Raw genomic sequence first — 26,616 nt, 5'->3', positions numbered from 1 at the left:
TGGCCAGGAGATCAAATAAACATTTTTAGCGAGGGCAGGGAAACACCTCTGCTTTATCTTAGCTTTGCTGTCTATAGCTTTGAATTCCCTAGAAAACAGCAAATATGTCACTTCTCCTATTTAATTCATGATTCATTTGGTAAAGATACTGACATTCCACTTCCAAGCTGAGGACTTTTCTGTTGTGGTGGAATTTTTTTCTCATTCAACTATTATTAGATATTTAAAAACATGTTAGGCTTCTCTTCCCATCCCCAAGGCCCCACCAGTAACGATCTGTTTCTGTAGTGAGTTTGAATCTGCCCTTAGTGGAATCCTCTTACAACATTCTGTAATGGTTCCCTCTGTTGTCGGTTCCTGGCATAGCCCTTTTGTTTTTTCTCCTGGGACAGTAGGAGTGATCAAGTCCCTGCTAGTCTAGAAAAGGGAGAATCAGCTGCCATTTAGGAGTTTATCCTTGAATTTAATCTCAGTGTACCTGTTTGGTGTTACCTTGGGGAGCAAGGAGATGCAATGCTTCATTTGAAGGCTGATCAATTTCTTAGTTGTGTGGTGTGGCATTTCATTTTGTGTACATTTGAGAAGACTTGAATACTTGGATATTATGTATGCTGAATCAATTATATTGGCTAAATATCAGCTTCTTTCAAGGGCTCTTCACCTTTCCTGTAATAACTAAGGAGAGATCAGAGGATTATCACTTTCAGTTGTGGAAAACTAAAGCTGTAAGAACATGGCTTTTAATCACCTGCAGAATCCTTGGTGGTTTAATTGGGATTTATTCAAGCAGAGCTAGGCCACATAAATAGCTTCTTGTATGGAGATTGTCAGCTGCTGAGAACTGCTCAGTGGAGTTGAGATTACCCTTTTAATTATTGGTATGTCTTTAGTTGGTCCTCTATGATGCTCTAGGACCTTGAGGATGGCAGGCCTGATTCCTGAACCCTTCTCCATTTTTACTGATTGTTGAGGGCCACTTAGGAGTGTCCACAGTATGTGTGCACATAGGAAAACATTTCAAGAAAGTTGAAGAGAGTCCTGTAAGTGCTCTTTGAAAGCTGTTATCTATAAATTGCTGAGCCATCTCTTCTCCAGTGCTTCAGAAAGAAATGGGTACCCTTTGGCTGAAAGGAATGGAGGGACGAGAAGCATATTCCACTCCTTTTATAGCTTATAAGTGATACACCTAGAGGAAAGAGCTTACCCCACAGCTTTCTTAGATACCTCAGAAGTAAATTTTTCTGATTTGAAGAATGCTTCCATATAGGTATATGGAGATAAGACATCTGGGAGCACAATTTAAGTAAATTTCCCTTTGCTGTACAGCATCTGTGTATATCAGCATTTGTCTGTGAGTGTGATGATTGCTCTTGACAGTCATTCTTTAGTGCTGTCAATATTATTGCCTTCCTCTTTTTTTGCAGCAGCAGATTTTCAGGTTTCTTTACCATTTACTCATATACCAGATTTCACATGAACTACTACAGGCAAGAGGAAAAATTTACTCAGTCTTTTGGTGATCATGCCACTTCTGGGCTTTCATTTGCTAGTGATCAGCAAAACGTATATTGCAGAAGTATAGGTATATTAATATTATGCAAACTTGTCTTTTTTAGGTGCTCCAAGTTATGTTAGAAACAAGCCTGCTTTTCCATGTGGTTGGGCCCCAGCCCTGTGTGTTTTCGTTTAGTAAAGAATGAACTGTGACTAATGCCATGTGTTGGTTATTTCTCTTTACATAAACTCATACAGGTGAATATAGGAAGAGAGCAGACTGGTGTAAGCTACCAGCAACTTCTTTGTAATTTGCTCAAAGTAGCACTGGATATCAGCTATCCAAGAATATTGCTGTTCTGTGGAGTAGTGTTCTTGCATCAGTTTCATCCTCAAAAAAAAAAAAATCCCCAAGCTATCACTATGGAAGCTTTCCACATAATCTGTCTCTTTCAATTCCTAGAGACCCACTGACACTTGTGAGTCTTCTGAATGGTGATTTTTCTCCCCACCCTGGGGGCTTGGTCTTAATTTCCAGATCCTGGAAGGAATTGTGAACCTAAATATATAAAGGTGTTTTGTGATAGAATAATTTTTGAGTCTTTATGATTTATCTGTGAAATCTGACTGTCAGATGACTTTATTTGAGGAAAAACTGAAGGGAGAGTTCTTATTCCTAAGTAGAGTATCAAAGTTAAAATGAGAGGAGAGAACATTTAGTAGAGAAAATTGGAATGTGGAGTAGCTGTACTTTTTTTTTGTGTAAGACACTTATACAACATTTTTGTAGATAATAATTTAGGTTTTAGTGGGACTTTTGTTAAATTTCCTGTATTGGCAAATGTTCTAAGATATATGTAAATGTTGTGGTCTAATAGTAGTTAATTTATATAAGAGACTTCTTTTATATGCTTCTTCATGATACAGATAATGCACTAGCATCAGTAGGATTTGAGACATCTTTTTACAAAACTCAGTTTCTCCCTCTGCTGTACAAGACAAGCCTTCTCAGTTTTATTTGCTTTCCTTCCTCTTCTCTTTCTTCCTCCTACACTTCGGGTGTGTGGGTTTCAATACGTGTGCAGTTTTTTCTTTCTGCCAGCAAGTCTCTGCACTAAATTCTGGAGTATACTACACTTTACTAGTCAATGGTTTTTCAAAGTGTACTGTTAAAATCAAGGAGCTGAGCAGGATGCTAAGCTATTAAGCCAAGATGAACTTGCCAAATGCAGCAGTTAGAGACATGTCTGCTCTGCACTGCTTCACTGAGGTTTCCACCTCCACAACAGCATTAGCAGAAGGGGGTGTGTGAATGCCTTCACCACAAGCTTGTGCTGAGAGAGCAGGTCTACAGGGAGATACCAGACTGTTCCCTGGCAGATGTCTGTTTTCTTCCTGCATCTTCACTGTGAAAGAGTTAAGCTCTGACAGGGAAGCTCTGCAGGTTAGGCTTTAACTCCCTAACTACCACACCTGTAGTGATGGTGTGGGTGGGTACTTTATTATTTGCTTTTAGTAAAGCTACTAATCTCAGTTGATAAAATAAGTATTTATAAAAACCTAATTCTTGACTTCTGAGTTCCGGTTTTAAATGTGTTAATTAGCCCATGGCTTTAGGTAATTAATAGTTCACAAGTACCATACTTACTAAGGTGTCAGTGTAAAATAATTACCATGGTGAGACTGCTTCCTAACACTGTTGCAACAAATAATTTAATTGCCCTGAGGAGAATCACTCTTATTAGTATGTATTGGTGTCACATTGCTGGAAAGCTGATCTTCCAAGTGCTTGCTGCATGCAAGAGTTGTGTAGCTGGAAATACAAGATTTGGCAGCTGCTTCTAAATCAAACAAGTGAAGTGCTGAATGCAAACTCGGCCTACCAGTAGGAGATGAAAGACTTCAAGAAGAAAGTACGTGGTTGTTGCTCATTTCTTCAGCAATTCTTCTTTACTTTTGTCTTTAAACAATGTAGGCAAGCATCACTAATGATCCTTGGTCCAGCTGGAACGTTGGGAAGTCTGGGAACTGGGATAATGGAAATGCTGTTGACAGCTGGGCAACGAAACCTGAAAGTGCAGCTGGACAGAGAAACAGTGCTTCAAATAACTGGGAGGCAGCAGCAGCGTTTGGACATCCACAGGCATATCAAGGACCAGGTGTGCTAAAAATGCTCTTTTAAAAAAATGAATTAGAGTAGGTGGACAGTAGAGGGTAGAGATAAGGATTATTTTATCTTTCATAACTGCAGACAATGGTTTATTTAAAAAACAAAAACAAACCAGTTTCCTAATAGCACATTGTCATGTGGGTAGTCTGGACACTAAAATAATAAGGGCTTTAAAAATGAAATAATTTTTTTAAAAATTGATCCACAGTAACAGATACGTCAAACTTTTATGGAAATCTGACAAACCAAAGCCTTGTGCATACATGATCTATTCTCAGGCATGTTGTTCAGCTTGCATAACTGGAACTTTTAAACTCCCTTGAATTTGTGCTCTCAGGCCTTCGAAGGAATAGTCTCTTAAATCCTTAATTCCAAGAAGTGACTAGCCTTTCAGAAGGCTTCTCTACCTTTTTGTAGTAACAGCTTAAATTAAGGGAAGAACCCATAACTGGGGAATGCTAACTTGGAGTCTGTGAATATGGAACACAACTGAGTTCATCTTAACACACTATCATCTCTTCTTTATTTTTTATTTTCTTTCTTTTCCTTCTCCCTCAGTGGATTTCTAGTGCACTGCTTTGCAGGTTGTATTTGATAGAGATAGTGGCAGTTGAGGAGGAATTGTAAAATAGAAGGCTGAAAGAGATTTTAATATATTTACCTGGTTGATTATTTGTATGTGAGTGCTGAAAAGCTGTTTCTGCTTTTGAAGAGAAATTATGTAACTTTCTCCTTTCCCTATCCCCTATTCCTTGTACTTCAGCAGCTGCTGATGACGATGATTGGGATGATGACTGGGATGACCCAAAATCAGCTTCACCATCTTACCTTGGTTACAAGGAGACTGAGGCATCAGAGGCTGGGGGGATCCAGCGTGGAAATTCTCGGGCAGCTGCTATGAAGTTACCACTTAACAAGTAATGGAAAATGCAGGGGGAATGTGTATATATTGAAGAGAATTGGAATTTGTCAAGATGTGTAAATTCAACATCCTTGAAATAAGCAATGTAAACATTACAGTTTTGGGGCAGAAGAGAAGGTAGATTTGTAGTTCAGCATACTCCGTAAGCAAGCAGAGGACACAGATACCTGAAAGCTTGAAAATACATGACAAAGCTGTACAATTTTTGGAGGTGTCATACAGGCAGATGACACTTTAACAATGCCTGAACTTCAACTTTTTAAAATTTAACTGTCTTTGACAGTTTATTCTTAATGAAAGTCAAAGGTGGTGTATGACTTGCTCATAATTGTACAAACTGATCAGAGATGCTGCCTCAGAGTTCTTGAGCAATTTGAGTTTCTGGTGGGAAGAAGTTCTGTTCTACTGTGTTTGTGCATCATGAAGGTTGATTCTTGAGCCACAGAAAGTTTGATTTTATAGATAAAAGTCTTACAGTAGTGTCAAGCTTTGTCAGGGTTATACTAGCATTATCTCATGTTGCAGCTTAATGTTTGTTTATTCTAAAACTGCTCTTACTCTGAGAACCAGTGCGTGGTAATCTCTAAGCAGATGAAAGCAGAGTGGAAAAGAATTGTAGAATAATGGTTCCTTGGATATCTAAAATCAAGTGTCTCTGCATGACTAGTTAATTTTCTTCATCAGCAGGTTCTTATGTTCAGTGTTATATGAGTACCTCTGCATCATTGTTAACTTGTAAACTCACAAAAATACCTTATTTAAGAGATTTTTTTGTCTACTGAGTAAGTCCTGCTTTACTGCTCATGTTTCTGCAAGCAGGTTAAGGGCTAATTATCTTCCTAATTAGCAGGAAGCACCATTTGCTTTTTATAAGGCATTTTGTAAGACTTTAAGAACATTCTAGTGATCGTTTGGCTTTCTTTTAATTCGATAAATTATTAAGATAACTTATGTTTAGAAGCACGTAATAGATCTTCTGTTTATCATTCTTTCAGATGGTTGAATTCCCATAATTTGAAGTCTCAGTTGCATGAGCATCTGTGTGTGTGTGTGTGGTGTTTCCAGAGAGAGTGGGGCTGCAGGGGAGTGATAGATGTCACTTTGTGTCCTCCTGTTGTGTTTGTGTGATGGACGGCAGAGCAGGAATCGCCACTTGGCTCTGCGAGAAGGGGCCTGTTACACACACACACACACACACACGCAAAAGACCTGGATGCCAGTAGCCAAAACTTTTCTGCTTTTTTCAGTGCAAAATGTTGATTGTTACAGTAATTCACATAAAGTCTTTGCTAGACTTGAGAAATACTTAGAGTTTTTTCCTATAGCAGCAAGTAATTCTGCATATGTCAAAGGAAGGAGAATCTGGAATTAACTTATCACTTCATTTTATTGTTAGATTTCCTGGATTTGCAAAACCTGGAATGGAACAATATCTGTTGGCAAAGCAGCTAGCAAAACCCAAAGAAAAAATTCCCATAATTGTAAGTTGGGGTTGTGTATAATTCTTCTGTGTGGATGGTATGGGTTTTTTTTGTTTTCTTTTTTTGGTTGGTTGTTTTTTTGTTGGTTGGTTGGTTGGGTTTTATAATCCTGCTCACCTTTCCCTGTTTTTTCAACTGAACTCTCATCCTCACGGTTGCTGTATATATTTGGGTCAGAAGAAATTGATACTGAACATATAATTAGAAATAGAACTGTCATAATAAAAATCATAGGTGTGATGTTGATGATTATTTTCAGTACTTTTTTTCCTCCATCTGCATTACTTGTGATGAACATACGCCTTTTTGGGATTGGGATGCAGAGCAAATGCATTACACTGTCTATTCATGATCTAGATAGTTACATGTAGGAACTACATTTGTAGGGGTTTGCAATATTCATGCAATATGATGGTCAGGTCATTTTCTGATCTGAAACAAAACTCTTCTGCATATATGCTGCTCTAGTGAAATGTGGTTGAAATAGCCCTAGAATTCACCATTCCTTTGTTATTTGGGAAAATTTGTAAAATACACAGGATAAAGTCAACTGTGGTCATTCATCCCTGCTTGCAAGAAACCCCTCTATTTCCAGACTCTCAGCCTCTCACTGAAATCAATGAAAACTCTCAAGTGAAGAGAGATTATATTTGTCTCCTGGTTTGCAACTGGTGCAGAATGATATATTTAAAGATAATATTTGCAATTTCTTACAGATTGGTGATTATGGCCCAATGTGGGTATATCCTACCTCTACATTTGACTGTGTGGTTGCAGATCCCAAAAAAGGTTCTAAAATGTATGGTCTCAAGAGCTACATTGAATATCAGCTGACCTGCACTGTAAGTGTGTCTGAAATATGATCTTTTGCCTCACAAATATGTGTCATTTGCACGTATAAATAAAAGTTTGTATGACTTGGTAAGAGCATTGTAGGAGTAAGTGATAGTTGTCTTTTTTTTTTTTTTAACCCAAGGATTTGGTTTTTTTCTAGAATTTCAATTTCTTCTGTATTAAGGCTCTAAATCATAAATTTTATTTACATTCCATGTGGTTACCATTCTGGTCATGCTTGTTTCATGTGACTGTGTGCCAAGGGAAATATAGGTTGGATATTAGGAAAAAGTTTTTCATGGAAAGAATAATAAAGTACTGGAATGGTCTGCCTGGGCAGGTGGTGGAGTCACCATCCCTGAATGTATTTTAAAAAAGAGTGGATGTGGCACTTGATGCCCTGGTCTAGTTGAGATGTTAGGGCGTGGGTTGGACTCCATGATCTTGAAGGTCTCTTCCAACCTAGTGATTCTATGATTCTGTGATGTGTGTAGATGCCTGTCCAAGTTCAGAGTTGTGTTTCTCTTACAGAACACTAATCGGTCTGTCAACCACAGATACAAGCACTTTGACTGGTTGTATGAGCGGCTCCTGGTTAAATTTGGATTAGCCATTCCAATCCCTTCTCTTCCAGACAAGCAAGTAACAGGTAATTATTCCCAGTTCTGAATTCATGGACTGGGAAATAAGGAAATCAGTTTTTTAGAAGGTTCTAGTATTTCTTACTGTTTGTTTTTCCCATTATTTTTAAAGAAGGTGTCAAAGAAACCCCAACCTTTCTCCATTCAAAACTTATGACGAGTTGTTATGACTGATTTATAATAGCAGATCAGTACTAGGAGAATCACTTCAAAACTCAGGTTCAATTATCTAGTCCAGTGATTAAAAAAAAGGTAATTAAAAGCAAAACAAATCCCCCTAGATACTATATAAGGTAATAATTACTATTGGAGAGAAGAGATAGCTACTTATGTTCTGTATTTGCTGATTGGCTAGGCAAATGTTTTTGCATGGGGTTTTTTTTTTGCGGGTTGGGGAGGGGCATGCATTGTGTTTGGTTTTGTTTGGGTTTTTCTCTTTTGCATTTGATCGTGCATATGTTATGTTGTAGGAGTTTTGACACAAAGTTCCCAGAAGAAAGGGAACATCCCCTGACAAACTGGGGAATGATGCAACTGTTTCTCCTCTTGCTTGATTTCACACTTGATTTAGAAAGCGTCTTTCATTCGTATAGTGTTCTGCTCTGGTTTGATGTCATTTCAGCTTAACCAAACTGTCTGAAGCTTGTGGAAATCTTTTATACTGACATGAAGAATAGTGGGATTGAGTCCTTTAAATGCACATAAGTTTAGTCATTGCAACAGAATATGACAATTCCTATGCATTTTCAGTAGTCTCTGGCTCCCTTTCTACCAGTCTGTGCTGGAGTGCATGTGAAGAAAAGAATGGACACCTGTATAGGAGGAACATGCATTAGTTTAATCCATTTCCATTTGTATGTTTTTTGGTAAGATTATAGAGCGTTTAAGATAAACAGCCAAAACAAACATACAAGCATCGGCATGTCGCCAACCATGTGCCTGTGGGCATCACTCAAAATGCAGCAGCTCTGCTGTGTTTGAAGAAAGCTAAGCATTGATGAAGTTGCTGGGATAAATGCCGAGGAAACTGAAAAGTGAGGAAGTGACTTCTTCCCCTTAGCCTCGTGTTTAGAATTGACCAGCATTTTTATTTAAACATGTGCATGTCTACTAAAAGGAAACCAGAAGACATGATGGGGTCTCTAGATTTAATTGTAATTATTTCTTAAAAGACCCGAGAGTCTGGTGCCATATCTTGGCAAAATCCACTGCCTGTAAATTTCTGTCTTCTGGCATCTATGGGAGAGAATACCTTGCCCCATGCAAAAAAATAATAATTAGGAAAAAAAACCAGTATGTCTTTCTTTCTGATACTTGAAGAAACTGGAAAAAGGGTGCTTATCTTTCATTGCGTCCAGGAGGCTTCTTTCTGAAGACTGTCTATAAAAGCATTTCTGTCAATTGGTCTCGACAAAAAAAGATTTCAGACTGACACTGTCAGGATCCTAGTTTTGATAATACCCTGGTGATGATATGCTTAATCACCAGCATGTAACTTCCAACTGGTACTGTTCCGTTCTTCTGCACTCCTTGCAGGAATGCTGTGGAGATTTCTGTATAAATTAAAAATGAAACAAAGGATTACTGAATGGTATAGAATGTCTCTTCTGTAGTGGTGGGTGGGGGTTTTTTTTGTTGTTGTGGGGGTGTTTTTTTTGGTTTTTTGCTAATTTGCAGGAAAAATACCCACACACAAAGTTCATTTTTCATTAGTTCTGTTATTTACCTGCTAGTCTTGCTAGTTTCTGTATTTGCAAAAAACCAAAAAAGCCCCAAAACCCAAACCATAAAAACTCAACTTTGTAGATCTGCTGCCATAGTAACTATGCAGTAGAATTATATTGAAACAGTACATGCATTCAAGGCTTGTCATCTGTGCTGCTATGGAAATCAGAAGAGTTTGATGCTGGAGAAATCTCTCTTTCCTTTCAAATCCTGTTCACTGTATGCTTTAAAAGTCTGATGTCATGCATTTCTTCAAAATTAGAAAAGATACTATCAAGAAGACAGTTTCTACTAAAACTAAAAGGTTCTTATGAATACACAGTGATGAAGCATTTCTGGTTTAAGAAAAAATAGTTACTTATTTATTTTGTGGTAAAAATATCTTAAGTACCAAAAAAAATCAGTTGCAGTCGTACATGTATGTGTATATTCTAACCAGTTTATGCATATGATTTATTGATATTTTTTATTTTTTTTCCCCAGTTTACCTATATGGAAGTATGTTTAAAGGAGGCACTGCTTTTTAAATCTGTGATTTGTATTTGAGTAATTTCAAATATTTTTGAGCAATCCAATTTTAGTGTTTTTTGAGCAGTTTAATTTCAGTGCTTTATTAGCTTGTACATGGCAACTTGGATTGTAGTTCCTTTTTCTTCAATGTTTTTGAACCTCGTGTTGACCAAGACTTTACTGAAAAATACCTGCATTCTGAGCCTGTGCCTGGCTTTTCTCTTGGGTCATCTGAATACCTAATTTTTCCGTCAAAAAGTTTATTTGTTTTTTTCGAAAAAATATATTTGAATTTTGGGTGGGTATTAGGTTTTGTTAATATTTCAAAAGGAGAACTCTTGATCAGTAATCAATATACTGTAATTTAAGGTTCTTTTGATTTCTTAGCATAATGGGCCTTTATTTACAAGTTGGACTCAGTGATCCTTGTGAGTCCATTCCAACTCAGGATTTTGTGATTCTTGTACATTCTGAGTCATTAAATTGTTAATAGCTCACCAGATGAATTACAGGTTGTTTCAGTTTAAATTTTAAAAAAAGAAATTTGAAGGTGCTTAGCCTGTAAATGTAACAATTATTATTCAATGTCTAACAGGGCGCTTTGAAGAAGAATTTATCAAAATGCGCATGGAGAGGCTGCAAGCTTGGATGACGAGAATGTGTCGCCATCCTGTTGTCTCAGAAAGTGAAGTTTTCCAGCAATTTCTCAATTTCCGAGATGAGAAGGTAGGAAATGAAATAAAGTTCACACACAGACTGAGACTGAGAAATTGCTGTCCCCCCCGAGAGTTCCCCTTCAAACCAAGAGTTCGGCTCTGTAGCCGCGCCACTGTGGGCAGCGGTGACGGGCTGGAAGCTGCTGGGATTCTTTGCTCAGCTGATTGATCAAAACAAGGCGTACAACTGCTCCTGTGAAATGCTACACACCATTCCCAAGCAGCTGTGCTCTTCAAAATAACTTTGTTGCCAGTCTTTCAAGGGACTGTTTGTATCCTCCAGCAGAATAGGAACATATATAAAACTTCTGGCTGTTTCCCTGCTCTGTATCTGCTGGATTTACTAATCATGCTGATCCTCTGAGTGGTGCTGCTCTGCTAACAAAAGGTACTTCATAGCAGATCTAGGTTGTGCCTGATCCTGTAGTATGTTTAAAAACAACTCTCTGCCCCTTCCTCGTCCCTCAAAACCACAGTTTTTCACTGAAATGGGTTGTAATAGCACTGTTGTTGCAGCCTTACCTGATATAACCAGTCATTTTTTTATTCACACACACACTTTATTATGCTTTTTAAAAGAGATTCTAGTATCTTCAGTAAATGATAAATAGAGTAAGTAACTTTTATTAGATAATGGTTTCTTCATGATTGAACTCCAGCTCTGCTAGTAATGAGGAAATAAACAGGAAAGCTCTGCTGCTCTGCTTTGCTCAAAATAATCATATTTTTAAATATACGTAGAATTTACTGAAAAAGTTAATTATCCAGTCTGGTTTTAAAAATTTCTAAGGTTCAGGTCTCCTGTGACTAAGTTGACACAGTTGACCAGTTTTGAGTCAGAGGTTGAACTACAAACATCCAGAGCTACTTCTAACCAGAAATATTCTGTGATCCTATAAGCAGAGGCTTAATAACATAGTAAGTAGTAGTCCTGGTGAAATGCTGGTTGGATGGTTAGTGGGGAGTTGTATAATTCTGCCAGCTAGTCAGCACTTCTTAGTTTCTTATTTATAGATGTATAAACAGAACAGATGTTGCAATACACAGGGAGTTTTTAACCACTAACTTAGTATGATAATTGCATAATGATTTCATGATCTTGAGCAGCTTCTGATATGAGACTTATCCTATGTGTGGAGACAGCTGAATGTCATTGTTGTTACACTGTATTTCAGTAATACACAAGAAGGGTCTGTTGATCCCAGAATTTAGATAACAAAGTTATCTACCACAAAGGGGGAGGTGGAGAACTTTGGGAAACTGTAAAAAGCCTTGTCTATTCTGAAGTTTTCATTTCTAAATGAAAGGTATTAATTCAGGGGTGATCTGTTGGTTAACAGTTCTCCTAAACATTTCATTCATTCCTTAAGAGCATGCCCTTAAAGAAGGATGAGTGGTGGTCAAACTATGTCTCCCTCTTTTTTTTTTAAATAAGGAGTGGAAAACTGGAAAGCGGAAGGCAGAAAAAGATGAAACTGTAGGAGTCATGATCTTTTCTACAATGGAACCAGAAGCTCCTGACTTGGACATGGTAGAAATGTAAGGTGACTTCTTTTTGTATGAGCATTATGCATCTGGGTATATAAGAAATGCTGAAATTATCAAAAACTCAGATACTGAATGTGTACATATATGTATGGATTTGAAGAGGTATTCATCAAGGCAGAGGTGAAAAATTGTTTAAATAATAAGATTTTCATATCAACCCCTCCAATACTTGATGGAACTCAATGTGATGTCTTTTTGACTTCAGAGGCTGAATACTAATCCTAAAACAATTTATGTAAAACTAGTTGATGGGATAGACTACTGTCAGATCATATGAAGTTATGTTTTATATTGCTGTGGAAGTGTGTTTTGGTCTTTAGTCTTTCAACAGTTCCAAAACATACTGAACTTACCGAGTAACTTAGGATAATTGTAGATGGACAATAAGCTGAACAACGTTTCTGTTAAATAGTTTTATGTAATGTACACACAGTGTGATTTGAGTATCTGTAATCCGTGGAAAGCTATTAAAAATGAAAAGTGACTTAGATTATCAAATCTCATTGTGGAAGTGCAAATGGATATATTTCTTATATATATGTATATTACATATATATGCACTTTATAATGTATATTCTGTAGGTGATAAAGATTTGGGTTTCACAGATTTAAAGACTGGATTTTACTATGCAGCCCTTATTTCACTCCTTTAGGCTTAATAATTTTTCTTAGAAGACTCAGTATGTATGACATGCTTTTCTTGCTGTTGTAGAACACAGAAACCTGGATAATGTCCTCTGTGTGTGTGGATAAACTGGATAGAGGTGTTTTTAGTAGCAAAGCAGTGGTGTATCTACACCTAATACAGGCTTTATACAAGTGATGCAGTGCATTTTGAGTGGATGTAATGGCTGTGTGGTAGTAGTTCTGTACCTGCACATTTTTAGGTGACTTACACTTCAACCATGGGGATTTCAACCTTGTCTACTTCACTTAAGTGATGTGGTTTCTGTATATCCCAGTGGTGTAAAAGCTGACGGGGTGAACGAGGGAGGATTTTGTACCTAGGGTGCAGGAGAGGGAATGTCCTACATACACACCCCTGGCAGAGAGTGCCCAGCATGTGATCTGCTACACAGTTTGTGCCCAAGCAGGGAGGGCACACCAGTCCTAGGAGAATGCTCACTAGGGGTATGGGTTCCTGGGCTGGGGCTGGCAGCCTGGAGTAGTGCTGGGGTCCTATTTCCAAGCAGTTGCAGGGGTGACTGCAGCATCTCAGATATCCACATATTCTAGTGCGTTAAATGTGTATGTGAGTCTTGAAAGCCATTACTCCACTTAAAAAGTAGACAAACCATCTTGTTCAATAACTCTTAGGTTCTTCAGTGTGAAGATGTTCTTTACTGAACAATTTTGCTAGTATTTTGAGAGTCTTGCACAGGTTCATATACATTTTTGGTGATATTGATACCATAAAGTATGAAGTTCAGAAAACTAAGGGATGTTTTTCTCCTGAGGTAAGGGGAGTAAAGCAAGAGCCTCTTAAAAGCCCAGGTGCTGGTTTTGTGCAAATAACTATGTATGTATGGTTTCCAGCTGAGGAAGGAAGTGCTAGTGGGGAAGTGGGAACCTCTAGGTTGTTGGACCACAGCTGGAACAGCTGCCCTGACTCTGAGGAGTCAGTCATTGTACCCTTACTGTGACAGCTGTCTCATGCAGGCTTTGGCTGAGAGCATTTGTAAGATCTGATGCAGTTTAAATAATTCTTGTTGGAAATTATAAAATGTGTGTTTAGTTTTCTTTTGTAGAGTTCACAAATCACTGCTGTGTATGCAGTGCTGTGTTAATGGAAAACTCTGATAGCTGCATGAAAACATGCTTAAAGAGGAGTGCAAAGGCACATACTATTTCAGAATTCTCTGGTTTTGCTCCCTATAATGCAACTCAGCACAATGATATTGACAATACAATATGAAAGTATGCATATATATATTTCCCTAGGAGAATTGTTATATTGTTTTTTATTCATTTATGTTAGACTTCTATCAAACTATCTATCTTCTATCAAACTTCTATCAAACAGTTATTCTCTTTTTATTTTTTCATTGTTGTATGAATTTCAGTGCTTCTTTTACACTGTAATAAGAGTGCTAGTCCAGTGCCATGTGTCTACAAGTTTAACAGAGGAGGAAAATTGAAACAAATAATGCTTCTATCTAAAGAGAGGAATTCTGAATTCAGTGAAATTGCAAAAATTTCAAGGAATTGATTTTAATCTCTCATATTTTTAAATGCATCTATTAAACTGCTTTTTGTTTTTGCTTTTTCAAAATGCCGCAGAGAACAGAAATGTGATGCAGTGGGTAGGTTCACCAAAGCAATGGATGATGGAGTTAAAGAGCTGCTGACAGTGGGACATGAGCACTGGAAGAGGTGTACAGGGCGTAAGTGTCCTTCTGAACTCAGCAGTCATTTCTGTGGTGCTTTTCTCTCTCTTCTTTTTTTAATGTGTATCATTCAAGGCACATCTTTAAAGAAACTCCTAAATTATCAAGGGAATTATACGACATTCTGGATATTTTCAGTCTAAGAATATAAATTGTGCAAGTTCTTTGTTAGTATCTTTGATGTGGGGCTTTTTGTTGGGTCGTTTGGGTTTTTTTCCTTTATCTCAGAAATATCTGTTCCCTGCCCATAGGTTTAAACATATTTAAAGTTTAATAATTTTAGTAATGCAGCTAAAGCCCTTGTTGGACCTGCTCTCATATATTGGTCATTTATTTACATTTTAGTGACATGGGCAAATTAGACCTGTTTATTTGATGAAATCATATTTTCAAATAATTGCATCTTATTAACCCCTTATTTAGGATCCTTGCATGCTAGGAGGAGTGATTTAAAGATTAAATGAGTTTAAGAGAAAAAGAAAAGAAAAACCAACTTGATTCTAACTTAATCTTTAGCCCAATTCTTTTTTCTCCTATCTTGTCTCTTCCTTCCCACAGATATTTAGGGTTGCAGAACTTCACACCAAGTCCCTATGACTCTGCCTGGGTTCTAATTTCCTAGTCCACAGCAGTGTTCAGTGTTTGTGGCCACCACAAGGCAGCTATTGAAAGGAAGCAGGTACTACAGCTGAGAATCATAATAAGAAACACTTCAAGGCAGGCTGTAGTGTCTGGCAACCAAAGACCTACCACATAAATCTCCTTGAATCTCCTTAAATTTTTTTACTCTCCTTTTAACTCCCACAAAAAAAACCCAAAACATTGTCCCTAGTACTTGGAGTATATTACCTGAGTTATGTTTTTGCCTCTTACTGATCTAACACTACAGTTGAATATTTGGGGCTGACCACAGAGAATGGGAAGTGTAGAAGCTCCATCTCTTGTGAAGTGACCACATTAGACTTCAGTACCTATAGGATGTTAACTTCAAGTTATTTACATTTCCCAACTTTGAATAAACGAGTTTCCTTCTACACACCACTCACCCTCCTGCTGGTCAAAAATAGTCTAATGCATGACAGAGCTCTAACATGTTACAGAACTTGCTTCACTAGCAAATTATACTGAGAGGAAAGTGGAGAACAGGGGAAGGAATAAGGTTCCTCAGAGGAGACTAGAAAAACAGCATTGCTTTGCAGTTACAGAAGCAGTGACCAAACCAAGGGCTGGCTGTCACTTGTGCTTACAGTAGAAATTCAGTGGTTTTTTAACTGCTAAAATCTTCCTAAACTTACAATACTAGTGCTTTAGATAGTGAATGACTCTTCTTATACTTACAACTATTAAATAGTTAGCTCAGATGAAGCAATACAGTTTTGATTGTCAAAAATTTTAATTTTCCAAACATTCATACTGAATACGAAAAAAAGACTGGTAAACTGGAACATGCAAAGTTTTAGTAGTCTCTTAGGTTTTAAGTTCCCTATCAGCTCTAGACTTGACTCTTAATCAGAAATTTTTTTGGCACTTCCTGAGCAATAGTTACATGCCTTCCATTCAGTGAGATTTAAAATAACTCACAGTGGAAACTTCTAAAATACATGTGAAAAGAAACCAAAGATTCTTCTCTAAAGTTTCCACTGGAGATTCAGTATCAGTGTAGTGGCTGATAATAGAACTCTAGTACTCTAAATTGTACTTCTTGTATAAGACATATCAGTTATCATAAATAGTTTGACTTCTGGAAAAGAGCTTGATCAAAGATAATCAATAAAATCAGGCAGTTGTGGTGAGGGGTTGATTTGGGGATTGTGTGGGGTTTTTTTATACCACACAAAAGGGTTCTTCTGTAAAAATCAGATTCCGTGGGATGCTAGAGCAGCTAAAAAGCTTCTATTTGCCTGAGCAGTGTACCCTCTGAATACAAATGTTTGATAACAAACCCGTATCTACTTGGTTTTTTTTTCTGCTAGCATTGGCAGCATATAAAAAATTGCTTTTGCTTTTCAGATTGCTTTTTAGGCCTCTGAAGTAGTGCTGTTCAAAGTGTTAATAATGAATGCACTCATAAATCACAGCTGATTGATTTTAATTGTGATGGAGCAATTTATGCATGCATGTTCAATAAATAGATTATAAAAAACTATTTTATTATTCAGAGACTTGCATAATTTTTATACCTAGATAATCTTGATTTCTAGTGCCTTTAAATATAAAATTCATGATTTGAGGAGAGTTTAGGTATTATGTGTCTGTATAATAATCTCCTCTCTTAAAATATTAATGAGACCTATTCTCCATATCACACTGCAGCACTTTCCCCTCTTCTTTCCCCCATGAGGGGGAGGGAGAAAAATCTCACTCTATGCATAGGAGGACTGAGCTGGAAATACAATGAGATTTCATTTTTTTTAATAGCATCCACACAGTTTCCCCAGCTGTTTGTACCTTTCAAGAATCCAGATTGCAATTGCTTTATCCAGTTTTAGAACATGTGTAGCAGGGGAGGGGGTAACAATTATGATTGTAAATGTGTCACTAGAGAAAATGTAAAACCTTGGTGTTTTTGACATCTGCTTTATTAGGTTTTGGAAATGCTGCAGATTTTGTGTCACTTACCCTTGTTGGTTTCTTGCTTTTGTTTCCCCTCTTTTCCTCATCCTTTTCCCATTTTCAGCACTACCCAAGGAATACCAGAAGATAGGAAAAGCATTGCAGAGCCTGGCACTGGTCTTCAGCACTAGTGGATACCAAGGTACTTCTATAGCTTCATTTGTACTTTGCTTAAAAAGAGGCATTTTAATTACATCATACTAATTTTTTTTTCCTCAAAGATCTTAATGCTTTCCTCTTTGAGATTTAAATGTTGAACACGGTTCTGGAAAAAATACCGAAACCTTTCTCCTGTGTATGTTATGGGGTTTTCATGTTCTAGTCTGCAATCTTGTCTTCTCTCGCTGTATAATCTTGTGGTGCATTAGTGGTGGTGGAAGAGTTTAGTTTGATCTCTTAATATATAATCTGGTCACTGACCTGACTGACCAAACATGCTGTAGCATTTTTGATATCAAAGAAAAAGGAGAAAAAATGCAGCCTTGAAAATAGCTGTCACAGGACTATTGTGTGACTCCATGATACAACAACTCCACATGATGATGGAAAACTTACTACATTGTTTTGTAATCCATTATGTGGGCTGGAAGGTTGGCCTTCACCTTTGCTTCTCCTTCAAGAGCCCTAAAAAAGACCCTGTCATGTTAGGTATGAAAGTTGTGGGAGGGAAAAGGAGGGCATCAATTGCTCCAAGTTCTCCTAAAAAATATAGTCTTTAGACCAAATTTTAAATTCTGCTTTGATATGCTAAGCTCTATTGATGTTTTCCTGACAACTGGTAAATATTTCCTCATATACAGAGGGTGCCTTTTGAGTCAGTTTTCCCTGGGATTCTCCTTTCAAAGGTGTTTGAGGTTTTGCTTTTTGGTTTCTAGACTTGATAGCAAAATTACTGTGTTCTGAAACCTTAAATGTTATAGCATAGAAGCTTCCTGAAATGTTTCCATCTGAGAAATTTCAGTTGGCCAGTACTTACTCTGACTACTCATCTATCTTTTGCTTTATAATCTTAAAACATTTAGCCCCGTAAACGATGTACTAAAATGCAACCTTCTGAAACATAGATTCTCTGCTGCTGGAAGTATTGGAAATAGGCCCCATAGTTTTTTCTCCTGTGTCTTGTCTGCTTAGAATTGAGCATAGCATGTTGCCTAAAAAGTCACTTTTGGATGTGAGAATGAAATAGGGGATTTGCAAGCATGGTTATGTATTTTTAGAGAAGATTAGAAAACTATCAATCCTGCCTGGATAAAATCTGTAGCAAGAAGTCTTGAGAAAGGACTGAAAATTGCTTGGGCTCTAGGACATTCTTTTGCCAGGATAAAGGGAAAACAGTGTGTCATAAAGCTAGGATACAAAATTGCAGATCAGCCGTAGAAAGGAAAGCTTCGAGTTGTTTTCCAGCGTCTTTGAATGGAATGAAAAAATAGATCCCATGATAGTCTGGGAACAAGGTAAGCATGTCTGTCTTTGCTCTTTGCCCAGTCATAGCTGGCTGCACCTGTATCTTGTTGAGAAAAGTGCCCTTCCTACAGATGCCTTTGCCTTGATTCCACACGTTTTGCTCTTTGCAATAACTTATTGCCTTGTATTATTTCCAAAGTAATAATGTATGAGATTCTTTGCTTTTTAATTTGAGTTCCCAGGAAGAGAGAGCAAGTATGATGCACATGTGGCTTTAAATGGCTTCTCACTGCTTCTCTCTGTCCTGCCTGCTGCTCATGTATGGATTCACCTGATGATTCCATCAGGTTCATGTCTATGGATTAAGCAGATTCTCTGCAAGAGATGTAAGCACCTGGATTTAAACTAGGGCACAGCTTTCCAGTATTTAAAAGAGGACACATTGCTTCCAATGAAGTAGTAGCTAGGCTGAGTATGATGAATGATTTTTCTGGACTATCAGTAAAGAGGAATGGCTCATTCAGTCATGCTTAAGGGCACTCAGTTCAGTTTCTGTTGGGAGCTTAATGTCTTCATCCTTGCCTTTTTGTTTTGATTGGGTTGGTTCTTTGAATCTTTTGTAATACTAGTGTTCTGAAAATGTAAGCATATAGGCCACTAAAGATTGAAATGACTGATTTGATGACAGAAACATTTCTAGCTACTGGTAGCTGACTTCTGACATACTGCATTTACTATTAGTTGGTTCATTTGCATAGTTAGGATAGGATGTATCTAGTGTCCATACCACTTTTATTAGTGATGCCTGCTTGCTCTGCAAAATCTTATGTGGTGATGTCTACTGCCTTCTCTTCTACTTTCTAGCTTAAGATATTTAAGATTGCAGCAGGCAAGATACACTTGTTAATCTGACTCACTCTAGCTCTTTTTCTCATGCTACAGAATGAGCCTTATCTATTCATTGCCAGCCCCAGTGTGTGTTAGGGATCTGTCTCTAGTATTTGCAGACACAAGGGTACCTTTAAAAGTATTAAGGACGTACAGAAAGGTTCTGATTTAACTTGGCCATGGGCTTATGTACTGTCTAGTTGGTTCCAAGAATGCACACTTTGCAAGCACAATCCTTGTCCAAAAATGCATGTTGGACAGTACCAGAACATGCCTGGAAGTGTCCTGCACCCTGGCCACGTGTTGCCTATATTACTGTATCATAGGATACTCTAAGGTTAACACAGCCTTAAATAGCATGGCTTCTGTTTTGCGGCACCAAATCTGGAGGAGTCTTTCTCCTATATTAAGAAATGTGAATGAATGGTATGCCATTCACCATAGTAAGGTCTCCTAATCCTACATCACCCCTCGGGAATTCTGTTAGGCAGTTACATGCAAGTTTCACTATCCTGTCAGCTAGCAACAGGCAAATCCTGCTTTACAAGCTGCTTGTGTGCTGCACGTATCAGTTTGAAGTGTACTTATCAAGAAGAGCTTTGCTGCAAGTATTTTCTGCTAGTACATCAAACTTTGTGATTTTTCCTACTGAATTATATTAAAATGTACTTTGAAAGAAAAGAAAACTAAAATACTTCTTGACAAAAAAAATTCATCTGTCCCAGTCAAAACTTGGAATATTATCCCCCAATATGTCTGGTATATTCCTTCTGAAATTATTACCACTGGAATTTACCAAGCAGTTGAACTAAGAGATGCTCTATTAAACATCTCCAAAAGGCTTCTCATAGTTTTATGTCTTTCTTTGTCTCCTTATGACAGTATGCAGCCTGTAAATCAATGAAAATATGTTTCTCCATGTGATTGGGTTGATATATCTGTGGAATATTACTGGCCATTTTAACTGCTCTTTTTATAGATGCTTTCAGTCAGAGCTTTTAGGCCCCCTATTCTTCTGGGAATATATGTACTGAACACTAACATAATTTTGTTATAAATGTTATCAACATTTGGGGCTTTCTGCTCTTCCATTGATTAAAGAACCCCTGACATGCTTATGTATCCTTGCACTCGGACCCAACTCAACTTTCACAGACTGAGTTAAGAAAGCAATTCCCAGTTTTGCATTGGTTCAGAAGCTGAGAATGCTGAGAATAAAAGATGATTGGTGTTGGGAGAGTTTGTCTAAATCCTTTAAAACTCTGATCTATGAAGGTTCCTTGAGTGAGCTTGGCACAGAATGGAAGGATTTTGTTGTTCAACTTAAATATATACACTCTTCCTCTTTTTTTATTTTCCCCCTCCAGATAGGGAAAGTAAACATCTTTTATGGCACTATAAAATGAACAGCAACATCTAGACCAACCTGGCTTCTGATTCTGAAGCCACACTATGTTTTATCCCAAAATCTAAGAGTCAGTTGCCTAAGCAGCAGGTACTTCAAGGTTACTTCTGAGCAGACAGAAGAGTTCTGAAATACTGAAAATACATAAGCCTTAAGCCTGAAATAATAAAATTGATCACCCTCCAATTTTTTCTGTTGTTTTACAAAAAGGTGAAGATATCTTATGAATTGTGTACCTCTTGAGTCTCACAATGGGAATTAGTGTTGGTTTTATTTTTATTTTATCCTAACAGGCCCAAATAGGAGAAATATGAATGATTTGTTTAGCAGTGTTTGTGTTACTGGATTTATTACATCTTAGGATCGGACACTTTGCCTCATAGCTTTTTGACTTTATGAAACCAGTCTAATGGAAAGTAGGAATTGATTGATAGAACTGAAGCAACATTCTGTCATTACCTTGTTTCCTTTAGGACATGCTAAAATGAAGGAATCCTACATAATAAATCTCTAATGTAGATTAGACCATATGTTGTACTAAGACAAGATACTTTAATGTTCAGATTAATCATTAATGAAATCTATGGTACTTTTCAGTTAAGTCACTGATAATATCTTTAGAATAAAATGAAAAAGTTTATAAAAGACTAACCACTGCCTAATATCAAGACATGTCTGAAAGCATAAGAAAACTATTTTTTTCTTAAACTAAAGTTTGATATCTGCAAACTATACCTTCGCCTTTCTACTCTCTACCTCAATTTGCTTTCTGTACTGTTGACTACGTGCTTTGGACAAGCTAACATGGATGGGAAGGTGAAGTGGCATGAAACATACAAGAATGTAAGGCTTGTTTCCATCTTTGTCCCACGTAGCCTGTCCTGTTAGTAATACAGTGTTATGTGGTGTTGTCTAGCTTAGGATTGATGGTGATGTCTGTATTGTTAAGCTTAGATTGTAGGGCCCTTTGATCTGTCTCATATGAGGATGAGAGTTAGAAACTCACTCCAGAAACCAGTGATTTTTATAGAGCTTGAAAATATTATCAAAGAGTTCCCTAAAGGATTAGACGTCTTGTCAAGGAAAAAAGTTACTTGAGCCTCCTTTTGCTTCTCTGACCTTTGAACAGTTATGGTCCAGGATGGTCAAAGAGCTCAGGGCCAGTAGCACATCAGCTTTGTCAGTCTATCTTTTGTAACCCTCCTCATTCTTCCTTCCTTTCAATCCTGGTAGACTTCCTGTTGCCCCTTGTGGAGGAAGGAATACCTGTGTATTTAAACTGCATAAAATTATTAAACGTGGAAGTAAGTAGTGCAAGTACTGTGGTATACGTTAATTTTCTACAAGACCTTCAGTTTTCCTCCTTTAATGTTTTTTAAAATTCTTTATTTCTGCTGGTTATAAAAGGATGGCTAGGCATTTATTATTGTTAATAGGCTATTTCATAAATTTGCCTTGAAGCAAGGCAAGTTTCTTGTTGTAATTGACTTACTGTAATTCGAACGCTGATGTTTACTTCTAGGAGAATCTGATCTCAATGGAGCAATAACAGAAGCAGGGAAAACTTACGAAGAAATTGCCAGTCTTGTAGCAGATCAGGTAGGAGTATTACGAACACAGTGGCGTAGTGTGTACAAACATATCACCTAATTGGATTATTTCTGACTTTTCTTCTTCACTCTTCGATTAAAACATAGCTGCTAGTGCTATAGACCAATTAAATGAAATTGCTATTAACACTTTTAAATGTATTTTCATCTTCTTTTCTACTCTGTGTCTGCTCCGGGGGAATGTGATGAGAAGGCATTTCTGTTGGTCAGAAAGCCCACATTCTGGTTTCTAAAATACTAAAATGATTGTTGTTCTTTAAACGTGTTCATTTTCTGATGTCTGTGAACTGTATTCATTATTGACACAAAAGAATGACATTTAATCAAGGACAGAGTTTCTGCCTTCCCTCTGCATTCCCCAAATATCTACAGGATCCAGATTTTGCTGTTGCTCCATATGAGGACATACCTGTGTATTGAACCTGTTCCATTACCTTGACATGTGGTTGCCTGCTTCAGCAAAAATCTGGCTTAAATAAACCTTGATTGGTATTCAAGACATACATTGATGTTTAGCATGTCACGCTTAAAGTCTCCAAAATGCGGAATCTCTTTATCTCAAGGCTTAGTCTGAAAGTTCTTAAAACCCCTTTCCATGTTGACAACTAAGGAGATGCACCTCTGCATGTACATATTTGTATATGCAATAAGAGACTGTACTGGAAATCCTTCTACAGTGAAAACTGAAGGCAAAAGCCCTCACTTCATGAGATAGTGTTAAATGAAACAAAGAACAGAGGCATCTGCACAATGATGCTCATGCCTTGCTCTAAAAAGCTTATATTTTTTAAAAAACCTTTTCATATATGAAAAACTTGCATAAACAATTAATATTTTGGTTTAGGTTTTTTCAATTGTTTCCTTCCCTTTTTTCCTCTTTGCTCTTTCTTGGCATCATAGTTTCTTTTTGTGATGTTAATTTGCCACAGATACTTTTACTAATGCTTATGCTTTGTTCATTAGCCAAAGAAAGATCTTCACTTTTTGATGGAAACAAATCATGAATATAAGGGATTTCTTGGTTGCTTCCCTGACATCATAGCAGCTCATAAGGTATGTGAAGAACCTTTTTACTTAAGAGCTGGGCAGTGGGCATAGCAGCAAAAGTGGTCCCTGCATTTGTGCAGCAGCCTGGCCCCTGCTGCTGAAACACTAGAAGTTTCTGTGAAACTGGTGTGTTGATTTTTAAAATAAGAAGTACTTAGAGGGAAGGAAAGCTAGGATTTCTGTCAAGAATATAATGACTTTCTTCTATAGCAGAGCAGTAGAAGGTTCATGATTTTCTTCAGGTTGACTTATGTCCCAGGGAGGTGAATAGCAGTAGTGTAAATTTGTAATATTTGAGCCTTATGTGATAATAAAACCATACAAGTATTGTAGAAAAAGTTGTTTGTGTATAGTTGCATGGCTGGCTTGCTGATATGTAATAAATAATCATGCACTGCCTAGAAGTTTCTTTAATATCAAAAACCAGAGACGAGAGCTAAGCTCTAACATTTCTGAGGGGAAGAAAAAACAAAGAAACAAAGTATCGGAAACAAAACCCAACACTTTGTAATACAAAAGCCACAGTGTAGTTTTGAATATTCTGCCGTTTTTTTTTTTTTGTTTTTTTTTTTTTTTTTTTTTTTTTTTTTGTTTTTTTTTTGTTTTTTTTTTTTTTGTCATAGAGTTTTCCTTATGGTCATGTGTCTGCTGCAATGTATTTCAGGAAACTAAATATTGTGAAGTATTAAAACAAGTGCACAAATATATGGGGTTGGGGTTTTTTTGATCACTTGAAGTGTTAAATGTATAGAACAAGAACATAAGAACCATACCTCTGAGAGCAATCAAAATAAAAGCCTATCAGATTTGTGTATTCTTTCTTCAGGACATTTACAGTCCCTCATCCCACAGAATCATTGTGGGGAAATACCATAAAAGGAGAAGAAAGGTTTTTAAAACTTGAAACAAACCTACTGCCCAGAGACATGTAAATAGATTCTCTTGCATGTTGTTTGGCACAAGTGCATTGTGTAGTGGAGGCATATCTTTTTATGGTATATTTACGTGACTCAAGGATTTTCCTGAATCAATGGCTATACATTGCAATGAGTTGTAGTCTCTTGAAAAACGGTTTTATGTTGCCTCATCTTGTAAAATGTGTAAATAAGGTTCTACAGGCTTTTGGATGTTAGTTATGTTGGTCATCTGTAATTTGAAACTTGGTCCATTTTCCCTTTTTGTATATATCCTTGTGTATTACTGCCTGTACCAAACCCACTCTGCTGATTACCCTGATCATGCCTGTGTTTGAAGTCACTTTTTGCAAGGACTCTTGGAAGCAATGAAGTGAAATAACAAACTTTGGATGAAAGGCAGAATTGATCATTTTGTGTACATATGCGTACTGAATGCAAGCTCAGAATGTAGCTGTGGCATTTTAGATTACTATGAAGACCCCTGAGTTGACTACTCTTTTAACCTTTCTGCATTTGGTTTCTACAGGGAGCAATAGAAAGAGTGAAGGAAAGTGACAAGTTAGTTGCAACCAGTAAAATAACGCCTCAAGACAAACAGAACATGGTGAAACGTGTGAGCACCATGGCTTATGCACTACAAGGTAAACCAAATTTTGAGCTAAATGGCAGTCGTAGACCTCTGAAGGACTTCTGTTAAGCAGCATACTTTGACAGAAAATCTTTTGCTACCGAGAATAAAACCTGGGCATGGGTTGTTCGCGGGGGTTTTGTTGTGACCTGCTTAGGTTTTTCTAAATTGAAGTTATTTTGCCTTCCCCCCCCTTTTTTTTTTTTAATCTCACATCGCTCTTGCAAAAGACACATGTTTTGAAAATGCAATTAAAAAACCCCAAAACAACTATCCCAGGCTGATTCTTTAATTTGGAAGTGATAATGTCTCCAATTAAAAGCAAGGACCTGGTGTAAGAAGGTGGTCATCATGAGCAGAAATATTTTTCTGACTTTTAGTTTAGTTGGACATAACCCATCTCCCAGGTGAGATTCATGTTCTTTTAGATAAGATCTTTATTTCCTGGATGTTTTTTGAACGAACTTTTTCGTCTCTAGGTTAGAGGTGTTGTAAATATAAGGTGCAGCACACTGCACTAGAAAAACTGAGGAAGTGAGGAGTCAGGACTCAATCCTGCAGGATATCAAGCCATTAAGTGCATCCTGTTACTGACTTCAATGAGATTACTCATTACTGAGGGGGTTGCATCATTTCTAGATGATTTAAAGTCAAGAATACTCGATATATTTTGTGACGAAGTCAGAGCAGCACACAAAATTGATTTTAAAAACAACCAAGAAAGCTCCCTACCCCCTTCTGCTTAGTCACAGTGACGCAAGATGATTGTGTTTTACGTGTGGTAATTGTGGAAGAGATCTCCAGGATGACTTTTACAATGTAGAATATTTCTTCTCCCTCCACTGATATCTCAAAATATATTTAACTTCTTTCAGCCATAAGCTGTGGCCTGAGAAGAGATGTAGAAATTGGTGTAAGGTGTTATAGATTCAGTAATGCTGTTTCTCAGGTATCTGTTGTAACAGCCTAAGTCAAGAACAGATCAGACACTACTGGTTGTATCTTTTTCGTTCTTTTTTTTTAATCTAAATATTTACAGCTGTGGCTTACATCTTGCTATCCATATCCTTGGAAACTTGAATGTCCTAGCCAAAATTCTGTTGGAAACCCTTCAGGAAGGAACAGTTACCTCAGTAGTAGAAAATTCTGCTTGTATTTTTTTATCAAGTTTTGTGGACCTGAGTATTGTAATACAAGAACCTGGCTTGCTTGGTGTGCAATTGACCCCCTACCAATCTGACAAACAGTTCCACTGTAACTCGAGTGCTGCAGGCAGAACAGGTTGTGGAAGCTTGAGAACAGGAACTGTGCTGGCAGGGCTGGACACTGAGCTTGCTGCAGAGTAACTAACTTGAACTGAGTGAAACTGTTCCTAATTATAAATGCCTGTGTGAAATAATTTGTCTCCTGGGTCTGATTGCAGCTGAGATGAATCACTTCCACAGTAACCGGATCTATGACTACAACAGCGTCATTCGTCTCTATCTGGAGCAGCAGGCACAGTTCTACGAAACGGTAAGGGACAGGGCTTCAGCATTGTTTGCTTGGCATGTACTGTGCTGCTACTTTTCTAGGAAACAGAGTTTAATCCATGCTCCCACAGAGCAGATATTTAAAGAATTGTACAAAAAATTGTAAAAGTAATTGTAGAAAAACTTGAAAACTGAAATAATTAG

At 37.4% G+C, this 26,616-nt stretch overlaps 1 protein-coding gene and 1 long non-coding RNA gene across 3 annotated transcripts in view; one reads left to right on the top strand and one right to left on the bottom strand.

Moving 5' to 3' along the window:
• Window positions 1–26,616, top strand: part of SNX9 (sorting nexin 9) — a 67,996-nt gene that overhangs the window by 38,167 nt on the left and 3,213 nt on the right. Inside the window, exons 5-17 of one of the 2 annotated variants that reach the window (XM_088161683.1) lie at window positions 3,470–3,653; window positions 4,431–4,581; window positions 5,983–6,067; window positions 6,784–6,909; window positions 7,433–7,550; window positions 10,373–10,503; window positions 11,929–12,032; window positions 14,322–14,425; window positions 17,106–17,183; window positions 22,261–22,337; window positions 23,312–23,401; window positions 24,839–24,953; window positions 26,364–26,455. In XM_088161683.1, coding sequence (XP_088017809.1) covers window positions 3,470–3,653; window positions 4,431–4,581; window positions 5,983–6,067; window positions 6,784–6,909; window positions 7,433–7,550; window positions 10,373–10,503; window positions 11,929–12,032; window positions 14,322–14,425; window positions 17,106–17,183; window positions 22,261–22,337; window positions 23,312–23,401; window positions 24,839–24,953; window positions 26,364–26,455 — 1,455 coding nt within the window. Of the gene's footprint in view, window positions 1–3,469; window positions 3,654–4,427; window positions 4,582–5,982; window positions 6,068–6,783; window positions 6,910–7,432; window positions 7,551–10,372; window positions 10,504–11,928; window positions 12,033–14,321; window positions 14,426–17,105; window positions 17,184–22,260; window positions 22,338–23,311; window positions 23,402–24,838; window positions 24,954–26,363; window positions 26,456–26,616 lie in introns of both variants that reach the window. The other variant, XM_088161682.1, reaches the window with a different exon arrangement.
• LOC148224342 (uncharacterized) overlaps window positions 8,434–26,616 on the bottom strand; it is a 35,462-nt gene continuing 17,279 nt past the window's right edge. Inside the window, exon 3 of the long non-coding RNA XR_015802409.1 lies at window positions 8,434–9,095. This is a non-coding gene — a long non-coding RNA (uncharacterized LOC148224342). The remainder of the gene's footprint in view (window positions 9,096–26,616) is intronic.

Source organism: Sturnus vulgaris, chromosome 3 (assembly GCF_052056855.1).
Source record: "Sturnus vulgaris isolate bStuVul1 chromosome 3, bStuVul1.hap1, whole genome shotgun sequence".
NCBI classification, from domain to species: domain Eukaryota; kingdom Metazoa; phylum Chordata; class Aves; order Passeriformes; family Sturnidae; genus Sturnus; species Sturnus vulgaris.
This window is presented reverse-complemented; position numbering and strand designations above follow the sequence as displayed.